Source organism: Neophocaena asiaeorientalis, unplaced genomic scaffold, assembly GCF_003031525.2.
Source record: "Neophocaena asiaeorientalis asiaeorientalis breed wild unplaced genomic scaffold, Neophocaena_asiaeorientalis_V1.1 scaffold130, whole genome shotgun sequence".
NCBI lineage: Eukaryota > Metazoa > Chordata > Mammalia > Artiodactyla > Phocoenidae > Neophocaena > Neophocaena asiaeorientalis.
In genome coordinates this window covers 13,032,372-13,056,154 of record NW_020173397.1, presented here as the reverse complement: position 1 = coordinate 13,056,154, position 23,783 = coordinate 13,032,372, and the positions used below count along the sequence as shown (strand labels likewise).

Sequence of the window (23,783 nt, the reverse complement as noted above, 5' to 3'; positions counted from 1 at the left end):
CCGAAAAAAAAAAAAAAAAAAAAAAAAAAAGATGATGTACATGTCTACGATAAGCGCAGAGACTCCAAAAATGTCTAGGTGTAAAAGCTCAAGATGAACCAAGCAGCATGCACACCACACAATGCCAAGGGGCACAGTATTCGCTTCCTAGAGCTGCCATAACAAAGTACCATAGACTGGGTGGCTTAAACAAGAGAAATGTATTGTCTCACAGTTCTGGAAACTAGAACTCTGAGATCAAGGGTTCATCTGAGGGTTGATTCCGTCTGACGCTGTGGGGGACAATCTGTAACCATGCCTCTCAGCTAGCTTCTAGTAGTTTGCTGGTAATCTCTGGTGTTCCCTGGCTTATAGAAGCATCACCCTTATCTCTTTTTTTGTATTCAGATAGTATTCTCCCTGCTTGCATTTCTGAGTCTAAATTTCCCCCTTTTATAAGGACCTCAGTCCTATTGGATTAGAGCCCACCCTAATGACCTCCTTTTAACTTGATTATCTCCATAAACACTCCATTTCCAAATAAGGTCACATTCTGAGGTACCGGTGGTTAGGCCTTCAAGGTATGCATTTTGAAGACACAATTCAACGTGTAACAGGCACAACAGAAGAGATCAGTGTGAGTGGCACAGCAAGGAGCTGTGCAGGACAATAGCTGTGACAATAGGGAAGTTGTTTAAAGTCTCTGAACCATGGTTTGTTGCGCTTTAAAATGGGCTTAGCAATGGCAATGAGAGTGCCTACCTCCTAAGGTCGCTATGGGGACTCAGACAATCCTCTTCAGGTGCACGGTACCAGACTTGGCCTAAGGAATGTGCTTGATAAATGTCAGGTGTCTATTTCTACTTGGGCCTAACTTCAGATTATCCCGACAGACACTATTAACAGCCACTGTGTAGGGGAGTCCAAGAGAGGCAGTATAGCTGTATACCCAGAGAGCCCTGGGAAGCCCTCCTGAACACCAAACACCTCTCACTGTAATTGTCCATTTCCCATTGGTCTCCACCACATATCTGTATGTTCCTTAAAGGCAGTAGCTGTCTCATATGCCCAAGCTTCCTACCAACCCACTATCTTCTGGGCCTAATAATGCACCTATTATGCATTTAAAAAATACCCAATAGAAGGATAAATGATTATGAATATTTAATAAAATATCACCCTTAAAGGTTTTTCTTAACAGACATTTTGATCAGATACGGGAAGGTGGAAGCAACCCAAGGGTCCACTGATGAAGGATGTAAATAAATGTTATATATACACATATAGCAGAATATTATCCAGCCTTAAAAGGGAAGAAGATTCTGACACATGCTGTTGAACCCGAGTTTGTGGAACTGATGCACCGTGAGGCCAAACAAACCAAAACACTGGCGTTTGGAGCAGAGAAAGGTGTATCGCAAGGGCCAAGCAAGGAGGACAGCAGGCTCATTCTCCAAAGACCCGAACTCCACGATGGTTTTCAGGGAACAGTTTTTAAAGGCAACATTTGAGGTGACAGCTGCAAGGTGTATGACTTTCTTTTGATTGGTCACTGGTGTGGTAAGAGCGTGGCGTTCTAGGAATCTCATTCATCAACCTTCTGGTTCCGACCAGTCTGGGATCTCAGCATGTAGCTGCCATCCTCCACCTGAGTGGGGGGCCTTAGTTCCTACAGAACAACTCCAAGATATACATCAGATTGCTATGTCCATCCCTTGAGGAGGAACTAGGACCCTGCCTTATCACTGCACAATTGTTTCTTGACTGCTTTTCCTTTGTTTCTGCATTCCCTCACTTCCCTAATTAGTAACTGCTTGAATCTGCCCTTTGACACTCAGGGAAGGTACAGGAGGCTGAAGTCTTTTTCCTACAAACAATAAACTGGGGACATGTAAAGGCTTTTGTACCCAGAAAGGCCCTTCAGGACGCTGCTCAGCTTCAATCCCTCTCTTCTTTGATACTCCTCAAGCTTCAGGGGAACAGGTGGGACAAGAAAGGGAATACAGTTTTAGAAAGAGAGGTTAATCATGAACTTGGCAGAGGAACTCGGTTTTACAGGGATTTGGCTTCACACATGCAACAACATGGATGAAACTTGAGAACATTATGCTAAGTGAAATAAGCCAGTCACACAAAAAAAGTATTTTATGAATCCTCTTATGTAAGATTCTAAAGTAGTCAAATTCATAGAGACAGAGAGCAAAATGCCTGTTTCCAGGGTCTGGGGGGGAGAGAAAAATGGAGAATTAGTGTTTCACGGATACAAAAATTTCAGATGGCGGAAGATGAAAAAGTTCTGGAGACAGATGGTGGTGATGGTTGCAAAACAATGTAAATACACTTAATGCCACAAAAAGGTACACTTAAAAATAGTTAAAAAGTAAATTTTATATGTTATGTATATTTTACCACAATAAAAAAAGTTATAAATTTAAAAATAAGAAGTATATTCATTTATAATTTTAGTACCCTTAAAAGCATAGGGAGCAAAAACAAGGTTTCAGAGACATAAAAGGCGTGTGCTGGTCCAAACTTTGAATCAAAAAAGCAATTCCTTTGCTACTTGCCTCAACACCCCAAAATTCAATCACAGGGTCGGTGGGTCTGTCCAGTGGTCAGGCTGTCTTTGCGGACCCTGCCCCATGACTGGGAGGGACCCAGCAAGCCCAGCACGGGGTGCGGACAAGGACACAGCAGGGCAGCTTCCCACTGGCCTCCTCTGCACTGCCCTCCGCCCCCCCGCCTGGTGTGGGAAGTAAAGATCAAACTAAAGGAAGGAAGGTGCGGAGGCAGGAGCTGGGTGAGTGATGGGAAGTGCATGAACCGGGGCCGAGAGGGTCTTGGTGCTCCGGCCAGATGTCAGGCCTGAGCCTCTGAGATGGGAGAGCCGAGATCAGGACACTGGGCCAACAGAGACCTCCTGGCCCCTCATAATATCAATCGGCGAGTGCTCTCCCAGAGATTTCCATCTCAACGCTAAGACCCAGCTCCACTAAACGTCCAGCAAACTCCAGTGCTCAACACCCCATGCCAAACAACTAGCAAGACAGGAGTACAACCCCACCCATTAGCAGAGAGGCTGCCTAAAATCATATTAAGTTCACAGACACCCCAAAACGCACCACCGGACACGGTCCTGCCCACCAGAAACACAAGATCCAGCCACATCCACCAGAACACAGGCACCAGTCCCCTACACCAGGAAGCCCACACAACCCACTGGACCAATCTTACCCACTGGGGGCAGACACCAAAAACAACGGGAACTACAAACCTACAGCCTGTGAAAAGGAGACCCCAAACACAATAAGTTAAGCAAAATGGGAAGAAAGAGAAATACATAGCAGATGAAGAGCAAGGTAAAAACCCACCAGACCAAACAAATGAAGAGGAAACAGGCAGCCTAAATTCAGAGTAATGATACTAAAGATGATCTGAAATCTTGGAAACAGAATGGAGAAAATACAGAAAACGTTTAACAAGGACCTAGAAGAACTAAAGCGCAAACAAACAATGATGAACAGCACAATAAATGAAATTAAAACTTCTCTAGAAGGAATCAAGAATAACTGAGGCAGAAGAACTGCAGGATAAGTGACCCAGAAGATAAAATAGTGGAAATAACTACCACAGAGCAGAATAAAGAAAAAAGAATGAAAAGAACTGGGGACAGTCTCAGAGACCTCTCGGACAACATTATACGCACCAACATTCGAATTATAGGGGTCCCAAAAGAAGAAGAGAAAAAGAAAGGGACTGAGAAAATATCTGAAGGGATTATAGTTGAAAACTTCCCTAATATGGGAAAGAAAATAATCAAGTCCAGGAAATGCAGAATCCCATACAGGATAAATCCAAGGAGAAACATAGTTTAATCAAACTATTAAAAATTAAATACAAAGAAAAAATATTAAAAGCAGCAAGGGAAAAGCAACAAGTTAACACACATGGGAATCCCCATAAGGTTAACAGCTGATCTTTCAGCAGAAACTCTGCAAGCCAGAAAGATGTAGGAGGACATATTTAAAGTGATAAAAGGGAAAAACCTACAACCAAGATTACTCTACCCAGCAAGGATCTCATTCAGATTCGATGGAGAAATTAAAACCTTTACAGAAAAGCAAAAGCTTAGAGAATTCAGCACCACCAAACCAGCTTTACAACAAATGCTAAAGAAACTTCTCTAGGCAGGAAACACAAGAGGAGGGAAAGACCTACAATAACAAACCAAAAACAATTTAAAAAATGGTAATAGGAACATACATATCGATAATTACCTTAAATGTAAATGGATTAAATACTCCAAACAAAAGACACAGACTGGCTGAATGGAGACAAAAACAATACCTGTACATATTTTGTCTACAAGAGACCCACTTCAGACCTAGGGACACATACGACTAAAAGTGAGGGGATGGAAAAAGATACTCCATGCAAATGGAAATCAAAAGATAGCTGGAGTAGCAATTCTCATATCAAACAAAATAGACTTTAAAACAAAGACTATTACAAGAGACAAAGAAGGACAATACATAATGATCAAGGGATCAATCCAAGAAGAATATATAACAATTGTAAATATTTATGCACCCAACATAGGAGCACCTCAGTACATAAGGCAAATGCTAACAGCCATAAAAGGGGAAACTGACAGTATCACAACATAGTAGGGGACTTTACCACCCCCACTTTCACCAATGGACAGATCATCCAAAATGAAAATAAATAAGGAAACACAAGCTTTAAATGACACATTAAACAAGATGGACTTCATTGATATTTATAGGACATTCCATCCAAAAACAACAGAATATACTTTCTTCTCGACTGCTCATGGAACATTCTCCAGGATAGATTATATCTTGGGTCACAAATCAAGCCTTCATAAATTTAAGAAAACTGAGATCATATCAAGTATCTTTTTCAACCACAGTACTATAAGGCTAGATATCAATTACAGGAAAAAAAACTATAAAAAATACAAACACATGGAGGCTAAATAGTACACTACTAAATAACCAACAGATCACTGAAGAAATCAAAGAGGAAATCAAAAAATGTCTAAAAACAAATGACAGTAAAAACACAACAACCCAAAACCAATGGGACGCAGCCAAAGCAGTTCTAAGAGGGAAGTTTAAAGCAATACAATCCTACCTCAAGAAATAAGAAAAATCTCAAATAAACAACCTAACCTGACACCTAAAGCAATTAGAGAAAAAAGAACCAAAAAAACCCCGAAGTTAGCAGAAGGAAAGAACTCATAAAGATCAGATCAGAAATAAATGAAAAAGAAATGAAGGAAACAATAGCAAAGATCAATAAAACTAAAAGCTGGTTCTTTGAGAAGATAAACAAAATTGATAAACCATCAGCCAGACTCATCAAGAAAAAAAGGGAGAAGACTCAAATCAATAGAATTAGAAATGAAAAAGAAGTACCATCTGACACTGCAGAAATACAAAGGCTCATGAGAGATTACTACAAGCAACTCTATGCCAATAAAATGGACAACCTGGAAGAAATGGACAAATTCTTAGAAGAGCAGAACCTTCCGAGACTGAACCGGGAAGAAACAGAAACTATAAACAGACCAATCATAAGCACTGAAATTGAAACCGTGAATAAAAATCTTCTAACAAACAAAAGCCTAGGACCAGATGGCTTGACAGGTGAATTCTATCAAACATTTAGAGAAGAGCTAACACCTATCCTTCTCAAACACTTCCAAAATATAGCAGAGGGAAGAACGCTCCCAAACTCATTCTACAAGGCCCCCATCACCTTGATACCAAAACCAGACAAAGATGACACAAAAAAAGAAAACTACAGGCCAATATCACTGATGAACATGGATGCAAAAATCCTCAACAAAATACTAGCAAACAGAATCCAACAGCACACTGAAAGGATCATACACCATGATCAAGTGGAGTTTATTCCAGGAACGCAAGGATTCTTCAATAGACGCAAATCAATCAATGTGATACACCAAATTAACAAACTGAAGGAGAAAAACCATATGATCATCTCAATAGATGCAGAAAAAGCTTTTGACAAGATTCAACACCCATTTATGATAAAAATCCTCCAGAAAGTAGGCATAGAGGGAACATATCTCAACATAATAAAGGCCATATATGACAAACCCACAGCCCACATCATCCACAATGGTGAAAAACTGAAACCATTTCCACTAAGATCAGGAACAAACAATGTTGCCCACTCTCACCACTGTTATTCAACATAGTTTTGGAATTTTTAGCCACAGCAATCAGAGAAGAAAAAGAAATAAAAGGAATCCAAATCAGAAAAGAAGAAGTAAAGCTGTCACTGTTTGCAGATGACATAATACTATACATAGAGACTCCTACATATGCTACCAGAAAACTACTAAAACTATTCAATGAATCTGGTAAAGTAGCAGGATACAAAATTAATGCACAGAAATCTCTTGCATTCCTTTACACTAATGATGAAAAATCTGAAAGAGAAATTAAAGAAATACTCCCATTTACCATTGCAACAAAAAGAATAAAATACCTAGGTATTAACCTACCTAAGGAGACAAAAGACCTGTGTGCAGAAAACTGTAAGACACTGATGAAAGAAATGAATGATACAAACAGATGGAGACATATACCATGTTCTTGGATTGGAAGAATCAGCATTGTGAAAATGACTATACTACCCAAAGCAATCTACAGATTCAACGCTATCCTTATCAAACTACCAATGGCATTTTTCACAGAACTAGAACAAAAACTTTCACAATTTGTATGGAAACACAAAAGACCCCGAATAGCCAAAACAATCATGAGAAAGAAAAATGGAGCTGGAGGAATCAGGCTCCCAGTCTTCAGACTGTACTACAAAGCTACAGTAATTAAGACAGTATGGTACTGGCACAAAAACAGAAATATAGATCAATGGAACAGGATAGAAAGCCCAGACATAAACCTATGCACTTATTTTTGATAAAGGAGACAAGAATATACAATGGAGAAAAGACAGCCTCTTCAATAAGTGGTGCTGGGAAAACTGGACAGCTACATGTAAAAGAATGAAATTAGGACACACGCTAACACCATACACAAAAATAAACTCCAAATGGACTAAAGACCTAAATGTAAGGCCAGACACTATAAAACTCTTAACATAGGCAGAACACTTTATGACATAAATCACAGCAAGATCCTTATCTAAAAGTTAACTCTGTAAGTTTTCCCCCACATTAAAATATTTTATATAAAATCAATTTTATATCACTCATAAAAACCTCACCATAAACGTATATGAAACAAAAAAGAAAGGATCGATTATACTCGCAACATGCCTGCTAGGAGTTCTGGAATTGGTACTCCAATCCTAACAGCACACTGTGATTCTGTGATTTATAATAAATATATATTTGGTCTTCATCCCCAGTCCTTGTACTGAGCTCTCAAAACCCTTGGAATTTCTTAAGTGAAGAGAGTGATAAAGGTGTCTTTGTTAAATGAAAGAGACAACTTTTGAAAAGCCACTAGGTAACCTAAGGATGGGGGTTGGTTGCCAGGGGAACCAGCCTAGTGATTAGAGGGTAGGGACTTTCAGTCCTCCTCCTCCACCTCAGGGGAGGGGACAGGAGCTAGAGATTAAGTTCAATCACTGAAGGCCAATGATTTAATCAATCTTGACTATGTAATAAAGCCTCCATAAAAATCCCTGTACCAGGAGACTCAGAGAGCTCCGGGGGTGGTGAACATGTGCAGATTCAGAGAGAGTGCTATGCTCTATAACCCTCTCTACACACCTTGCCCAGGGCATCTCTTCCATCTGGCTGTTAGTGAGTTATATAGCCTTTTACAATAAACTGGTAACCTAGGAAGTAAAATGTTTCTCTACATTCTGTGAGCCACTCTAGCAAATTAATGGAACCCGTACAAGTGACAATGTAGACTTGATATTGGCCTCTGAAGTGGGGTGGGGGCAGTCTTGTTGGACTGTGCCCTTAACTTGTGGAATCTAATGCTATTTCCATGTCAACAATGTCAGAATTTAGTTGGATTGTAGGACACCCAGCTGGTGGAGAAATGCTTGGTGGTACTGGAAAACCCATACACTAGAACTGATGTTAGAATCTACACCATTAGGCTCAGCCTCCCCAGAAACCAGTCACAAGACTTCTGCTTCCATTTCAAGCTAATCTCCTCAACACTCAGCCATTCAATCCGTAATCATTTTTAAATTAGTGAGGATAACCTGTTTACAACTTCACTATCTCAAAGCTTATTTAGTTTTTCTAATTAGCCATATAGCACATTTATTTTTTCATGCTAATTATAAAAAGGTTAAAAACTGAAAAAATCTTTCTTTTCCCTATATTGTTGGTTTTCAATTTTAATGATACATCACTTTAAAAAGAGTTCTGAACCTTCTTTTCCTCCCCTTCTTTTCAAAGTTAAGTTAACCCAAATATGTCCTTCAAAGTCCAGGTGGTCATTTGGACAGCAATTAGGAGAGCATTAGCAGAAGATAGTGACATCAAACAAAAGACAAAGATAGTTTCCTTATAAAAATGTGAAGAGATCTCCACTGATAAGGTGAAAACAGTAAATTTTCTGATAAAGCTAAATGGCTGGTCTCCACTCCCAATCTGGGGCTAAGTGCAAGAAAGTCCTTTTCCCAAGGGACTTCATTGTAGTCCTCCACTCCTGACACCAATAAGGCACTACAGAGAGCCTCTCTCTCCTTCCATGTCATTTCCCCAACTTGACTGTTCTAATCCCCTACTTTGCTTACATTGTTCATCTCCCTTGCAAGTTGCAATGTTGAGGGGGTTTAGGAGAAAAGCAGGGAAAACACTGAAGGAGGCTTTTTACAAAAATTAAGCCTTTCTGTTTATTACTTATGTGACCGTAACTTAATTATATATTTAATATATTTTAATTAACCATTTTCAATTAGTGTATTTTAATTAATATATTTTGATATTTTATTTAATCTATTTTACTTAAATAATATATTTTATTTAATCAACACATGTAAGTTAAATGTGATTTAATCATATTATGTAATGATTTAAGTAACTATGATTTAACTACAATTTTTTTTGAGAACATCCCTTTTATTTTTTTATGTTTATTTATTTTCTCATCAGTCATCCATTTTATACACATCACACATCAGTGTATACGTGTCAATCCCAATCTCCTGATTCATCACATATTATGTAATATGATTTAATTAACTATGATTTAACTACAATTTATTAAAGCTAGTGACAATAATGCCAAAACCAATAACTAAAATTTACTGATCATCTAGGGCATGGTGCTAAGATGATATGCATGGCCTCAGTTAATCCTCATTGTAACTCTGGGAGGTGAATACTGTAGCTCCCTACATTTTACAGATGAGAAAACTGAGGCACAGAAATTTCATCAAGTTTAAGAATGAACAACTTTTCTGCACCACTCTAATGTACCACTGGGAAAAACCTGCCAATCAATCTACGACACAACTGTAAAACACATCCATATGTCAGAGATGCTGAAATGTGAAAAAGAAAAAAGTGTGTCTTGCAATGAAATACCTAAGTAATTTTCAGAAGGTCACAAATCTACTAAGTGTTGCAAGCAAGATTTGAACACAGGCAGTCTGGTTCCAGTCCTGGTTTATGCCTATTATCCTGGCATAATTATTAACAGTGCTCCCTTTTAACTATCAAAAGTGCCCCAGTTTTAAGATAAAATATAGTCTTCATACTCATGGTTTAAATGAAATAAACCCTGTGCTCCGAGTCCCACCTCACTGCACCAGGCACTAATGTGGGAGCCAGCATCCTCTGCAGGTGGCTTCAAGGAAGTCCTGCCCAATATGGCAGTTTTTTATTGAGTGGTGGCAAAAGGACCCAAACGAATCCCCTTTGGGAAGCATAAAGTGGAAGTGAACCAAGAGAAGTTAGGTTATTTCAATGCAGAATACTGCTCCAAGCAAAGCTGAGGAAGTACTCCAGGGCCATATGAAGCCTATTGTCTACATTTGTCTTGGAAACACTCACTTGGCTATTTGGGTGGACAAGCTGACTTCCCATGATACCCCATTTTCCCAATTAATAATTCTCTCCTGAGAATTATTTTAGTTATGATCATAAGAAAGCGGTCTAAAACAAGGCCCACTACCATGACCTTAATCTCTGATAAATTAATCTAACTAAGACCAGCCAAGTGAATAGTAAGAAGATCTTCAGAAATTTGGGAATGTGAAAAAGGAAACAAAGCAAACGTGAACATGTGTACTTGGAGAAGAGAAGATGGACAAGTTAGCAGCAGTTCATGAAGGAATTCTAAATGGATCAGGCCACCCCACCAACACTGCACTCAGAGCCCTTCTACTCAGGGGGCCATGGTGCTGCTCCTCTCCAAGACCTCCCCACCTCAGCCACAGGTGGTAAGGCGGAGGTGGACACCTTAAAAAGAACCAGCCAGTCTTTCAGCTGGCCAGTGACCCGAACGTGAGTGCAAAAGGATGAGCTAGACTGATGAGATGTTCTTGTTATTAGAACTGTGACATTCTGAGAGACAGAAGCTGAATGATGTGTTAGGGTTAGGAAGCTGGAGGGGGCCCAGGAATGGACAAAGTTATGCGCAGGTACAAGTTATAGAGAAATGGTACCACGAGCTAGCCACCAGTTAACACAACAGAAGAGGCACAGAGGAGCCAACACCAAGGAACATTAGTCTTGAGTTCCAGTATGTGTCCCTTTCAAAAAACCATTTTTTTCCCCTTAAGAAAAGTCCAAGGAGATCTTTCAATCAAAGAGGCCTTAATAATCAACTGCATCATCCACACAAGACTGAGAGCACAAAAGGAAATATCTAAGCCACACTGCATGATTCCACCAGGGCCCAGAACGTTGTGAACGCAGGATAAGGGAGTCTTGGAGCTTTGGAAAGCTCTTCACTGTGCTCAAGTTTAGAAATGTGCACTTTGCAAGCCTGACATATTTATGGGTCTTTCTATTTCTCTTCTTTTATTTGCCTGTTCTTGTTCTACGACCATAACAGCATGTCCAGGGAACACTTGGGCACAAGGACGGAGCACATGGTCCCATAGCAAAGACAAGCAGGGATCTTTTGTAACAACAGTAGCTCCTCACACCTTCTCTGCTCAGGGATGGTACACAGCCTTTTATCACCTTTTTGGTATATGGCAGTGGAGAGAAGCCAGCAATGGGGACTCAGCAGGGAAAGCATGAATCCTGTCCAGCTTCTTTCCTTAATAATGCCAATCTTTCTCTTCTATCCCCACTGCCATCATTTAGTCCATTTTAGTTAGGAGGACCATATATCAGCTTTCCAGGCACAGTCTGGGTTTCTGCTATACCTGCTGGTGTAATTATTCACAGCGCTCGCGTTCACTCTCAAAAGTATCCTGATTTGGCAAAAAATTATGTGGTCACCCTGATTTTGATCCAAACCCCCATCTTCCACTTCATGTACCACTGGAGAAAAAAAAAACTGTCACTCAATCTGTGACACAAGTGTACAAACATATGCAGTTTTCAGAGATGTTGAAATGTGAAAAAGAAAAAAAGTGAGTCTTGTAATAAAATATGTAAGTAATTGTCACACATCACGAAGATAACCAGTTAAGGGCAAGATTTAAACCCAAGCAGTGTGATTCCAGTCCTGGTTTATGCCTATTATTGTGGCATAACTACTACTGGCACTGAATTAGTACAACAGTCACCTGAATGATTTCCATTCTTAATCCCTCCAACCCTTTCCACACTGTATAAAGAAAGAATACTCTGAAGCATAAAACGGCTGCTGCCACTCCTCTGTCTAAAACCCTTCAATGGGGGCTTCCCTGGTGGCACAGTGGTTAAGAATCCGCCTGCCAATGCAGGGGACACGGGTTCAAACCCTGGTCTGGGAAGATCCCACATGCCACAGAGCCACTAAGCCCATGCGCCACAACTACTGAGGCTGTGCTTTAGAACCACAACTACTGAGCCCACTACTGAGCCACAACTACTGAGCCCACAACTACTACTGAGCCCACGTGCCACAACTACTAAAGCCCGCGCACCTAGAGCCTGTGCTCTGCAACGAGAAGCCACTGCAATGAGAAGCCCACACATAGCAACGAAGACCTAACACACCCAAAAAATAAAATTTAAAATTTTTTAAAAATAATTAGCCCCTATTAAAACCCTTCAATGGCTCCCCACTGCCCTCAAGAACCAACCTTGACTCCATTACCAGACTCACAAGATCAGCAAAATGTTGCCCCTGCATATGTCTCTAGCCTCATCGCTCACTGCTCCCCCACCTCTAACTCCAAAAAGCAGCCCTCCTGAAATTCTTCAGGGTCCTCAAGTCACAACCCTGGGACTAAGACAGCCTAGAAATGGAAATAGGGTAAGCACATGGAGAAATGGATAGGGGTAGAAAAAGAGATGCCAGACTCCCATCCCACCCCCACTCACAGGACCCAAACTCAGACCTATTCCTTAAGCTTTGCCATGTCTCCAATATCAACTCAAACACTACATCAAACCCCTCTAATTTTAAAATAAAAGTAAATGTTAGAGGTAAGTGTTAGAAATCTATGCCTTTGTGACTAGTATCCACGTGCTATTCTTTTGGAATCATTTCCAGAAAGGGGCAAAAGCTGGCCACGTAATCAGCACACTGACCAAAGTCTGAACTCAGAATACCAGGAAACTCCACCCTCTATCACCATCCCCCAAAACTCAACCTCCAAAGGAAATGCAATTTCACAATTTCTCCAGCATTCCTGAAACGCTGAAGGCAGTCCTGTGCACAGGGCAGACAGTGAGGGGCATACGCCAGTTGCCCTTGCGTACATGTTATGACTACAGTCTAGTGTTTGGGTGTCCCCCCACCTCAAACTTTTGATGCATAAGTGGTCCAGAAGCCATAGTTACTAAGCCAACACCAAGATGTGCAAACATTTCTGGAACAAGCAACATCCAGGATGGTGCAACTGAGTTCCCCACACAACCCTCCCCACTGCCACCTCAGGCCTCACCAGACCTTCACCCCACCTGTGGAATAATGAAGATAACTGGGGCCCAGGAGACAGGGCTTGAACTCTCTGAGCCTCAAGTTCCCTAGATGTAAACTGAGAATAATCACCTCTGTTTGAAGTTGTTGATGCAGGATTAAGTGAAATAAACCATTTGGAAACACCAAGCCAGCACCTAACCCTGATAAGGCAGCAAACACTAAATGCTTATCAAATCTGGGAAAGGAAAACTATTCTGGCTTGATAACGCCAAAAAAAAAAATTCAAGTAAATGTAGCTTCAAATTTACTGCAAGAGAAATAATCGCTCTGAGCCTACTATCTAACCATAATGTCAGACATCATGCATATCATCTTATTTAATCTTTGTAACTATCTGTAAGAATTAGCTCCTTTCAGAGAACAATAAATTGAGGTTCACTCAAGTTCAATAATTAGTAGAGCAAGAACCTGGCAGACCCAGAATTTGAACTTAGTCCTATTTGAACACAGAACCATACCCTTTTCTCCTCACTGTTTCCCAGACCCTGGAGCCAGAGGAGGGAGTCAGATAAGAGCCTGCTAAGAGTCAGATAAGAGGACAATCATGCAGTGTTGATTAGTCCACCTAAGTCGGCATAAGTGCAAAGACCAAGCTGCCCATTACTCAGGGACAAAGAAAGGAGGAAAGGTCAGCCATCAGTATAACCGGATAGTTCAGCTCAAAAAGGACCCTTTGGCAATGTAACTTAATGTTTTAACAGCATAAGTAACTTATCAGCATGAGGCAGGTGACTCCCTGGCCCTGTGATTTTAAGCAGACTATTTAGTATGACCCTTCTATGCCTCTGTTCTGTTATTTGTAACGTGAAGACAGTACAATCTCCCCTGCAGTAACATTGTAAGGGGTAAGGAAATAATGTGAAGACATCACTTTGCACAGGGTCTGTAACATATGAAATGCACAGTCCTATTATTTTGAAAGTCCTTTCACAACGAGACTTTCTATAGCCCTTTCCTTCCTCATTTGCCTCAATTATCTGCATCAACCCTCATCTCTGTTACTTACCTGCCTCTCATTTCTCTGTGTACCCCATGCATTCATTTAGACCACAAAAGCTTACTGAATAACTGGTCAGGCAGGCTGGGGAAATAGCAGTGCATAAGAAAAATCTTTGCCCTCATAGAGCTTACATTCTTACATTTGTGGGGAAGGAAGTCAGACAGAGAATAAAACAAACAAACAAAAAACACATAATAAACCACCAGGTAAAGTGTTAAAATGCAGGCAAGGGGCAGAAAATAATCTCTGGGGAGAAAGTGAGTCAGATAAGATAATTAGGGAACGCCCTGTGGGAAGACCACTTTGAATCAGAAAGCTGAATGATGGGATAGAACAAGGCCTGAGATCAGAAGGAAGAGTGTTTCAGACAGGGAAACAGCAAGTGCCCCACGCAAGACCACGCAGTGTCACAGAAGACTAAGCACATAGCTCTCTACTGTATAATTTTTGGTTTACCCGCCAATTTTGCCACTAGACTATGAGCCCCCTGAGGGTAGGGCTGTGTATCTTCCCTGTATTCACTCACTCATAGAACTCACTTATTAAAGGTATCTATATGCCCAGCATTCTCTAAAGCACAAGATTTACAGTGAAGAATTAATCAGTATAGTCTCTGCCTTCAAGGAGCTTCCAACAAATAGCACTGGGCAAAGACTAAGCACTGAGAAAATATTTACTAAGTGAACAATATGTGCTTGATGTGCAGTTATCTAGTTCTATACCATGCCAAACTGTGGGCTTTCTACAGCTCATCTTTCCTCCCTCATTTGCCAAAAAGATCGCCACTAGCTCTTCACTTCTGTTACTCACCTGCCTCTCCTCCATACCAAACTGTTCCCAATGACTCCTCTAATCTCCCCATCTTCTCTCTCCCCTCTGCCTTTGCCCACAGTCCACTCCACCTGGCATGCCTTCCCCTGCATCATCTTTACCAGACTAATTCTAGTGTCATTTCCCCAAATTTCATTAGTATACTGACGTTACCACTTGCTCAAACGTGTAGAAATCTCTCAAGTTCTTCAGACAAAACGTTTTCATCAAGTAACAGAAAATGATGGGTGCACAGGTAGCAAAGGACAATTCCAGATTGAGTGAATAGTAAAAAGAGTTGAATGACAAATGATCTGAAGTTGCATATGTAATTTCTTTTCCTCCCCAAAATACAAGATACGTCAGTGAGTTTCTGGGCGTTGTGCTTACAGAATTGGGCCAGGATACAAGGGCAGCAAAAAGTCTCACTACTATGGGTCTGTGTACTCATCCATGAAAGAAGTGTTTCGTTTACAGTAAACAAAACCACTTCGGGACAAGAGCTATCATTTACAGCTCTTCCCCACACAGAAGTCAGTAGTTTAGCAACTAAATTATTTGAGATGAATTTCCTTTTCTAACAGCAGAAATTGCAAGTGCACTTCATTTATAAAAGAAAAGAGTCATATTTATTCTTCTAGGCAAAAAGGCAGATAAAGGTGAGTCACAGCTTCCAATGCAGCCTCCACAGCCATAGTTAGCTGACAGAAACTTGCACGTAAGCTTCAGTCCTTCACTTCCAAAAGCCAGGCATCCATCTTTCTCCTCTCACTTCTGGAAAGAACAGAAAATTAAGCTGGAGTCATCTATTCTGAGATACACAACAGCAGGGACAGGGTTTTGGTTTCCTTCAACAATACACATTCCTCCCTGAGTTCCTGGACAGAAGCTCTGGGCTTTGTAGAGAACCACACAACAAGGATTCTATAACTAGGGGCCTGAGGGGCAGTGTTTCCCACAATGTCTTTGCTTCACCTACGACACAACAGCTCTGTTAACTTCACCCAGCCATTATGAGAGGGGAAATGCACTAAAAGGCAAAATACCATGATCAGATTATCACTAACCATTTAAACTCAGTGCCCTCAGCCAAGACTTCCCCTAAGACATAACTAATGTAACAGGCTCATCTCTGTGCCCAACATGCCCTTTAAAATATAGTATCATGTGGCCAAGATCTCTGCCTGCCTTGTTTACTATCCCCAAATATCAGTACCTAGAGAGTCTTGTTCTAGGTATAAGCTGAACAGAGAAATATATGTAAAATAAGAAATGGCAAAAGGGTGGCCCTTTAAGGATATAACATCAATTGAAAGTCAAAACGGAGAAGCCAACTGCAGAAGAAATAAAAAATGTCAATGACATTTAGCATCAGGAGTATGTGTCAAATGTTAAATTTAACAACGAGGGGGGGGTACATAAAGTGTCATTCTTTGGCACCTCTGTGAGAGTGGTTGAAGTTACTTCTCACAGCAGAAACTGGGTCATTTATCTCTGTACACATAAGAATTTTGCATAAGGCCTGGTACAAAGAAGGTCTGAGCCAAGAAGAGTAGCAAGAGTTTTCTGAGACGCTTGGTGAGGATTCTTAAGTTTCCAAGAAAAAGAGGGTCATATTCAACTGTAATGTCTGCCATGGGCAAGGGAGTAGGTAGGCACAACATACATGCAGAGGTAGGTGGAGCAGATACAAAGAAGCATTCAAGAATATGAAAAGGGTTCCTTACAAATCACAAACAATACTCACCTACTTTTATTGCCAATTCTAAGATGTTTATAAAGAAAAAATTAATATGTGTCAGTCCTGTTGGTGACTTGGATGTTACATAGTAACTTTATGCTATGCAGAGTAACTTACATGCTGATATAACTTACATTCATGAGGAAATTTACACCACAGCCTGGTATAATGGAAACTGAAAAGTAAACCTTTAATCTGTAATCAGTTCTGCCACAAACTCTCTTTATAACCTTGAACAAGTCCTTGAACTTTAGTGCTCAATTTTTCTACCTGTGAAATAAGCTAGTTGGATCTGATGCTTGCTAACGCCCATTTCCAGTTCTTGAACACTGTGTACTATCCCTGACTTAAAAAAAGAAAACAAACTCATTTCCTAAGCTTATGTTCACAGGACAATACGCCACCCACAAGTATGTAAATCAAAGTTACTAGATGCAGTGAGGTAGGAGATCCTTTTACCCAGTCTTCTTGCCAAACCAAGGGTATCACCCACTCAGATTCTCTACAGTGTTGTGTTCAGACTCCCATTTCTTGGTAAGGCAAGAAGCCCTATCATACTTCAACTAAACAGTTGGATTTCTCGGCACAATTATTTCCTTTGCTTGAGTTTTCACTGCCTTAGGCACCATGTTTCCCATCAATTCAAGTCTACTCCCATAGTTAGCACCACAGTTCTTGTTTTTTTCTGACACTTAAATAATGAATAGAACTTGATCACCTGGAGGTATTCTTACTCTATTACAACAGTTATTAGTTATTTTAATTAGACAAAACCACCATTCCTTTTGCTATCCCACCATACTGTCAAGTGCCTGTTAAAGATATTACAGTAATAAGTTATTAGCATCTTTTAAATTTACATTAACAAAAACAGACAAATGAGAAGTCAGGAAATGAAAGAAGGAAAAAAAAAAAAACCTTTCAGCTGTCATAATTAACCAAAGCTTAGAGTAACTCAAAAAATCATTAGTAGCTATCTTTCAATTTTTAAAAAATATACACTATGCATATCCTAGTTAAAACTGCAGGAGTCATCATTTGTCTCTCATCAATTAAAGATGGGAAAACGGACAAGGACAATGCTCTGCTGTGGATGAGCCCCACACCATCCTTTCTTTAAAAGAGGAGCGATATTACTAATGGAGAATAAGAAGTCCAGTGGTTGATCACTTGTCCATGAGTCATCACCAACTCCTAACTCCCCAAAGACCTTTTGACTACTGTGACTCTTGCCACCTGCAGAACGTATGGATCAAATCTACAGGAAGCCAAGTTCTAATAGCTATTCAGCATCCACCACTGGCCCTCCTAGGTTTTTATTCTCCTGAAACAAGGAGAAAGAGGACAGGGCCAATGCTCTGATGTGTTTTAGTGCTGGGACTGACTGCTCACTGAATTGAGGGAGAGCGTTTCCCATCTTTCTCCTTGACCCCCTCATTTCACCAACTCAAGCACCACTACCCACCCCCCCAAGTCTGCAAAAGCAGGCAGCCTGCAGAGAGCTCACTCCAGGAGGTGAGTTACTAAACCATCAAGGTTGGGTTTCTAGGCACCTTCATCATGTGGCCTAACAAACAGGCTCAAGACAGAGACGGTTCAGAAGCAGCATTGGCAAAGCAGGTAACTGAGGACACACAAATGTTGCCTGCCATTTTAGTAAACAAGAATGTTGCTTGCCATCAAGTCAGCAGTCACTGCAGCCGCCGGAGACAGTGCACCCTGAGGGGAATACAGGATGCAGAAAAACAGGATACAGGCCCTAGAGAGTGAAGATGCATATCAAAGGAATAACTTCAATAAGCCCAGACTCTTACACCTTCCCAAATTGAGCAAAGCATTAAAATCACTACCTTGACATATCTGATTTTTGTGACTAGCCCTAATCTTTTGATGTTTCACTACAAGTTTTTTTTTTTGTTTTATTTTCAGCCCAAACTCCCATATATCCTGGCTCCTCCCTTACCTCTTTGGAACAGTTCCTCAGAGCTATCCAGAAACTTCCCCAGGATACAACCCTCAATAATGCCTCCAATAAAATATATTTCCCAACTTTCAGGGTGTGCATTTTTTTTCTGTCGACATAATAACACCTCAGGACTCCAAAACCCAGTCCCAGGGACTTTTCCTTAACATGCCTGCAGCGCCTGGTACAGGGCCAGGCGCCCTCCGCAGCGCTAGGGTAACCCACGTCAGCGACAACTAAGAGCTGGGTGGCTCTCACTCCGGGGTGGCCCGGACTGTCATTACCCGCTCCGCCTGGGACCCCCGACACCTGAAGCGAGGTGGGGGTGGGGGGATGCTGGGGTCTCTCGTGCGCCCCCGGGCGCAGCACCGCGCGTCCCCTCCACAGGTGCGGCGCCCTAGCGGCCGCGCACCGGGGCCAGGAAGAGGTGGACAGACAAGGACAGGAGGGCATCATTGGCTGCTCCAGGCTCCCACCAAGAGGCCCGCTCACCTGGGACCTGGCCGCCAGGAGCGGGGACCGGAGCGCCAGATCTCTCAGTAGTTTCCAGGCCTGCGCCACCACAGGGGCCGCCATCTTAACCAGAAAACTTGCGCGGAGAGCCAGGCGGGCCGCGGCGAACCAGGCGGGGCGCGGCGATGGCCGCCCCCCCCGCACCGCCCCCCCCGCCCGGGCCCGCCTGCTGCCCCCGGGACGTGGCAGCGCCTCTGAGGGGCCACCTTCTATAGCCCTGCGTCCCCCACTGCGACTCGCACCTCGGCCCCAAGTTCACTTTCAGCCTTCAGAGGCCCCGTGGCCTCCTCACCGTGCTACCCCGGCTCACCATGTGAGCAAAAACACATCCCGAGCCCTACGGTCGTGGGGCTTAAACTGCACTGGGGCGACAGGCCAGTGCACGTTAGCCGGTGCCGTGAGTGCTCTGAGGACCGGCCCACGGAGCTGACGCCAAGTAAGGGAGGCCTCTGGTCTGGTCCTTGGGCCCCAGAGGCTCGCCTAGGGAAGCGATATTTGAGCTGAGCCTTGAGGGAGTACGGGAGAAGCAAGTGGGTCTGACGAGGTCGGTGGATCCCCTCTGCACCTGAGTAAGAATTTTTTATCTTTTACCGAAGGTTAAGGCAAATCAATTGAAGCACTTTAAGCCAGTAATCACCAGAACAAGAGCAAGCGTTTATTCGGAGTTTACGTGACTCTAAGCCCTGTATATGTAATAAAATTACTATAGCAAATAAGCTTAATACGTGCCAGGCACGTTACAAATTATGAACTAATTTAGTCTTTATAGCAGCCTTTCCAGTAGGTACCAATGTATAAATCCCCGTTTTGCAGAAGAGAAAACTGAGGCCAGAGAGGTTACCTAACTTATTGAAAGTCAGAGATCTGATACGGATTAAAAATGGTTCAAACCCACGCTCTCTTCTCCCCACCCTATTAAGTACCATTTTAGAATTTTTTTTAACCTTACTCTGTTCTTGAGCCTATGATCATGAGAAAATGTACAATGTAACAGAACTAGGAAACTATTTCTGCTTTACTTCCCTTTTTACTTTTTCTCCTTTTAATTTTTTTTAATTTTTATTTTGACAAAACAAATCTACAGAAAAGTTGCAAGAACATTACCCCCAACTCCGAAGTGTCCTTTACCCAGATGTACCACTTATTTATATTTTGCCTCATTCCCCATTTTTCATAGATATAGATACATAGCTTTATAGCCCATTCTTAATCACAAGTTTACTGGCTAGATTTAGCATCCATTGTTGATTATTTCTTGAATCAGTTATTACTGTAATGGTTGTAAAATCATGATTGTCTAATTCCATTCCTTTCTACATTTTTTAGTTTACTTTCTACTCTGAGAAGAGCTTTACCATCTCCCACGTTTATTTATCCTTGTATTCACTTGTATCAATATGGACTCATGCGTCCCTTTTTATTCAGTGCCAAGCCTATGCTCATTCCTTTTACATGTACTCAGCTGCCTCTGAATATGGGTCATTTAAGCCTCACAGGAACCCTGTAAGGGGTGATGATGTTATTCCCATTTTACCAGAGGGGGAACTGTACTACAGAAACACTGTGTAACTTGCCCAGGGTCACAGCCTGGGACCAGACCCCAAAGCTGAAATCTGACCACACCCCAAAGCTGAAATCTGACCACACCCTTCTCTTGACAGGAGGGGATCTGAGTTCCCACCTCATCTATCATTACTTGTACTGGGTCTGCCATCTAGCCAGGATGGAGCAAAGATTCATTAATGTTTACAGACTGAATGTTTAAGCGTGGTGAGAGCTTTGAACATGTTGTCAGAAGGAAGCAGACCTCCTGTAGAATTAATCAAAGGTGGTTTATTCAGACAGTACTATGGCAAGGGAGTTGGCTACTATCACTTTCCTTCCAGCAGAGACCTGAAAGGGTTTGAAAAGAAGAGTGCCTTTCGTAAAGAGAAAGGAAAGCCTCCTTAGACAGTCTTTGATGAGTGTTCTGTTAGGATGGGATTTTTTTTCTATTAGGGCAGGATTTTTGGAAGTGGAGTGGGCAGAGTCTTTCTGATTACCATTCATGTACATGTGGCAATCTTTGATTGGTTCATTATCTACTAGTGAATTTCTGGGCTGGGTAGCATCATATGAGTTTTCCTGTTTCAATTGGAAGACAGCCTATTCCTCAGCTTTGGGGCCCAAGTCCTGCATCAGCAATTCCTCAGTGTCTTCATCCACATTCTCTAATTCTGCCATCTCTGCAGCCCAGGGGTTGGGGGAGATGGAGGAGAAGGACCTTTGTATGGTATCTCCAGTGCTTAGCACTGGACCAGGATTAGAGAAAGTATGAAACAAACACATGTAGGATGACTCACACTTATTGAGTTCCTCCTAAGACTTCTCGCTATTTTCTACCCTTTTTTCCCAAATAGGAAGCTCTTTGAGGTCAAGGATCCACCAAAGAGTTCTGCACTGTGCTTTGCTGAGATGAGCACTGGGTTTTCAGTGAAACTGGATTGGATTCAAATCTCACCTCTGCCTTCTGTGAATCTGTGACCTGAGGAACTACCTAGGTCATACAGTGATAGTAAGTATTCAGTGAGATGTTGTATGTAAAGACCTTGCACATAGCAAGGTCTCAGTAAATGTTGTATTTCTTCCTCTGATATATTCTTAATAAATACTTGATATCTAATGTGAAACACCAGAGCCAATCTGAGGTATGGGTCATAAGGTCCCTGACACTTTGTAACTTATCTTGATAGCTCTGGCGAACAGTAGAGACGTGTATGTGCCAGATGAAAGTATTAAAAGAGCGTAAAGTTGTTGTCTCCAGGAAGAGGGTGGAGGATAGGGGTCAGGGAACCTTTACATTTTTAGAACTTCGCAAATACTGATTCCTGGGCTCCACTCTAGACCTACTGAATCAGAATCGCTTAGGATGGAGTCTGACATCTGCATTTTAAATAATCTTCTCAAGGAGTTATTTAGTTTGAGAACTAAAAAAAATTTTAAAAAGCAGGCAAACCAAACCATAGCGGTAAACTCTCAAGAGGTTTCCCAGTGAATCAAGAGGCAAGTTACTCTGCCTTCTTCCACTGGGTTCCTAAATGTAGAGTGAAAATCCTGTGATGCGTAGATGGAGGTGATGACTAAATGCTGCTCTCAGAGAGTCTTGACACATGGGTATAAGACCTGTCTTCTACCAGGAGTCTAGGTCAGCCCCGACATGTAGAAGCATTGGCTAAGGGTGAATAAACAGTGATTCTATGCTTTTTCTTTATCAGTATTGCAATTGTGAACTGCTTGAGTAGTAACTGTGGCCTTAGGCAATACCACTACCAAAGCATTCTGTACTGTCTGGGATCAGATTGAAGCACAGAGGTAGATATCAGACAAACTGAGTTCAGGTCTTGACTCTGTGATTTAATAACTCTGAGCTTGGGCCAGTTATTTCGCAGCCTCAAACCTTTATCTGTGAAAGGGGGATTATAATAGTATGTATTTTGCCAGTGTGTTACTGAGTCCAACCTCGTACTACTTGCTGCGCAACAGGCCAATAAATCGAGAGACAAGTTGCTGGAACAAGGAATAGTGACTTTATTCAGAAAACCAGCAAACTGAGAAGATGGTGGACTCGTGCCCCAAAGAACCCATCTTGCCTGAGTTAGAATTCAGGCTTTTTTTTATACTAAAAGGGGAGGGAGTAAAATCAAACATTTCCTGGTTCCTGTCAGCCTCCGGAGAGGATGTGTTAATTTCTTCCTCCCTGCAGTCATTCAGGGGTGGGCCTGATCAAGATGTTCCCTGTGAGCTAAACAAAGGTATTTTAGCTTAATGCTCATTACCTGCGAGGGAGGGTTCCCAGAGATGGGCCATTATGTATAATTTAAGCTTATAGGCAACATCCGTTTAGTGATTAACTTGTAGTAGAATGCAAAGGGTTCTTCCCCATTACAAGTGCATTGTCAAGCACTGGAGATCCCAGTGGCTGTTAGCCACTAGGCTTTCTTTGCTTGACTAAGAAATCCTTTTTCATGTTTGTTTCTTTACCATTTACATCAGTGAGCCTGTTTCCCTGTTAGTAAACTGAAGGCCAAGTATGACAGCATCTTATTTGAACTAGTAGTTAACAATATAGCACTTCTCATAAACTTTGCATACACTGGAAATATTAAGTTCCAAAACTCCTTCATCAAACTTTGGATTTAGAACAACCTGCCTACACTATTTCTTATTGAGTTAATTGTTCCAGGAAAGAAAATAAAAACATCAATAGACCCACACACCTTCTTTCATTTTAGCAGTGCCTGTTAACAGTGAAATAATGTGCTCATTTTCATATCCACACTGATTACTCCCTGGGCCCAGATTTGCCAAAGAGGCATGTCAGGAAACCTAGCACAGGGATCATGCATCTAGCAGTTCCAGTGGTTGTTTATCATTACCTTTTCATTTAAGCATAAAAACCATTTGACAAATACAGACTCATTGTAACCAGTAGAAATGAATAGAATTTTTTACAAAACAATCCTAATTTTCATGGATAACATATTTGAATTCATGCCACTCCCTGTCAGGAATGAAAATCACTATTAAGATGATGAAACAAAGGGCATTTGTGGATTTTGTCTGGTTATTTCTTCTTTAATGGATAACAGATTTCTTGAATTTACAGGCAAAGAAACTTTGGGCTTTCATTATGTACACTGATAATACCTCTGTTGC

General features: G+C 41.6%; 1 protein-coding gene across 2 annotated transcripts in view; it reads right to left on the bottom strand.

Moving 5' to 3' along the window:
• The window catches only part of SUCLG2 (succinate-CoA ligase GDP-forming subunit beta), a 255,537-nt gene extending 236,331 nt beyond the window's left edge, over nucleotides 1-19,206 (bottom strand). For both annotated transcript variants that reach the window (XM_024747042.1, XM_024747043.1), the window contains exon 1: nucleotides 19,068-19,206. In XM_024747042.1, the coding sequence (XP_024602810.1) occupies nucleotides 19,068-19,151 (84 nt within the window). In that variant the 5' untranslated portion in view covers nucleotides 19,152-19,206. The remainder of the gene's footprint in view (nucleotides 1-19,067) is intronic.
• Between the last annotated feature and the right edge of the window lie 4,577 nt (nucleotides 19,207-23,783).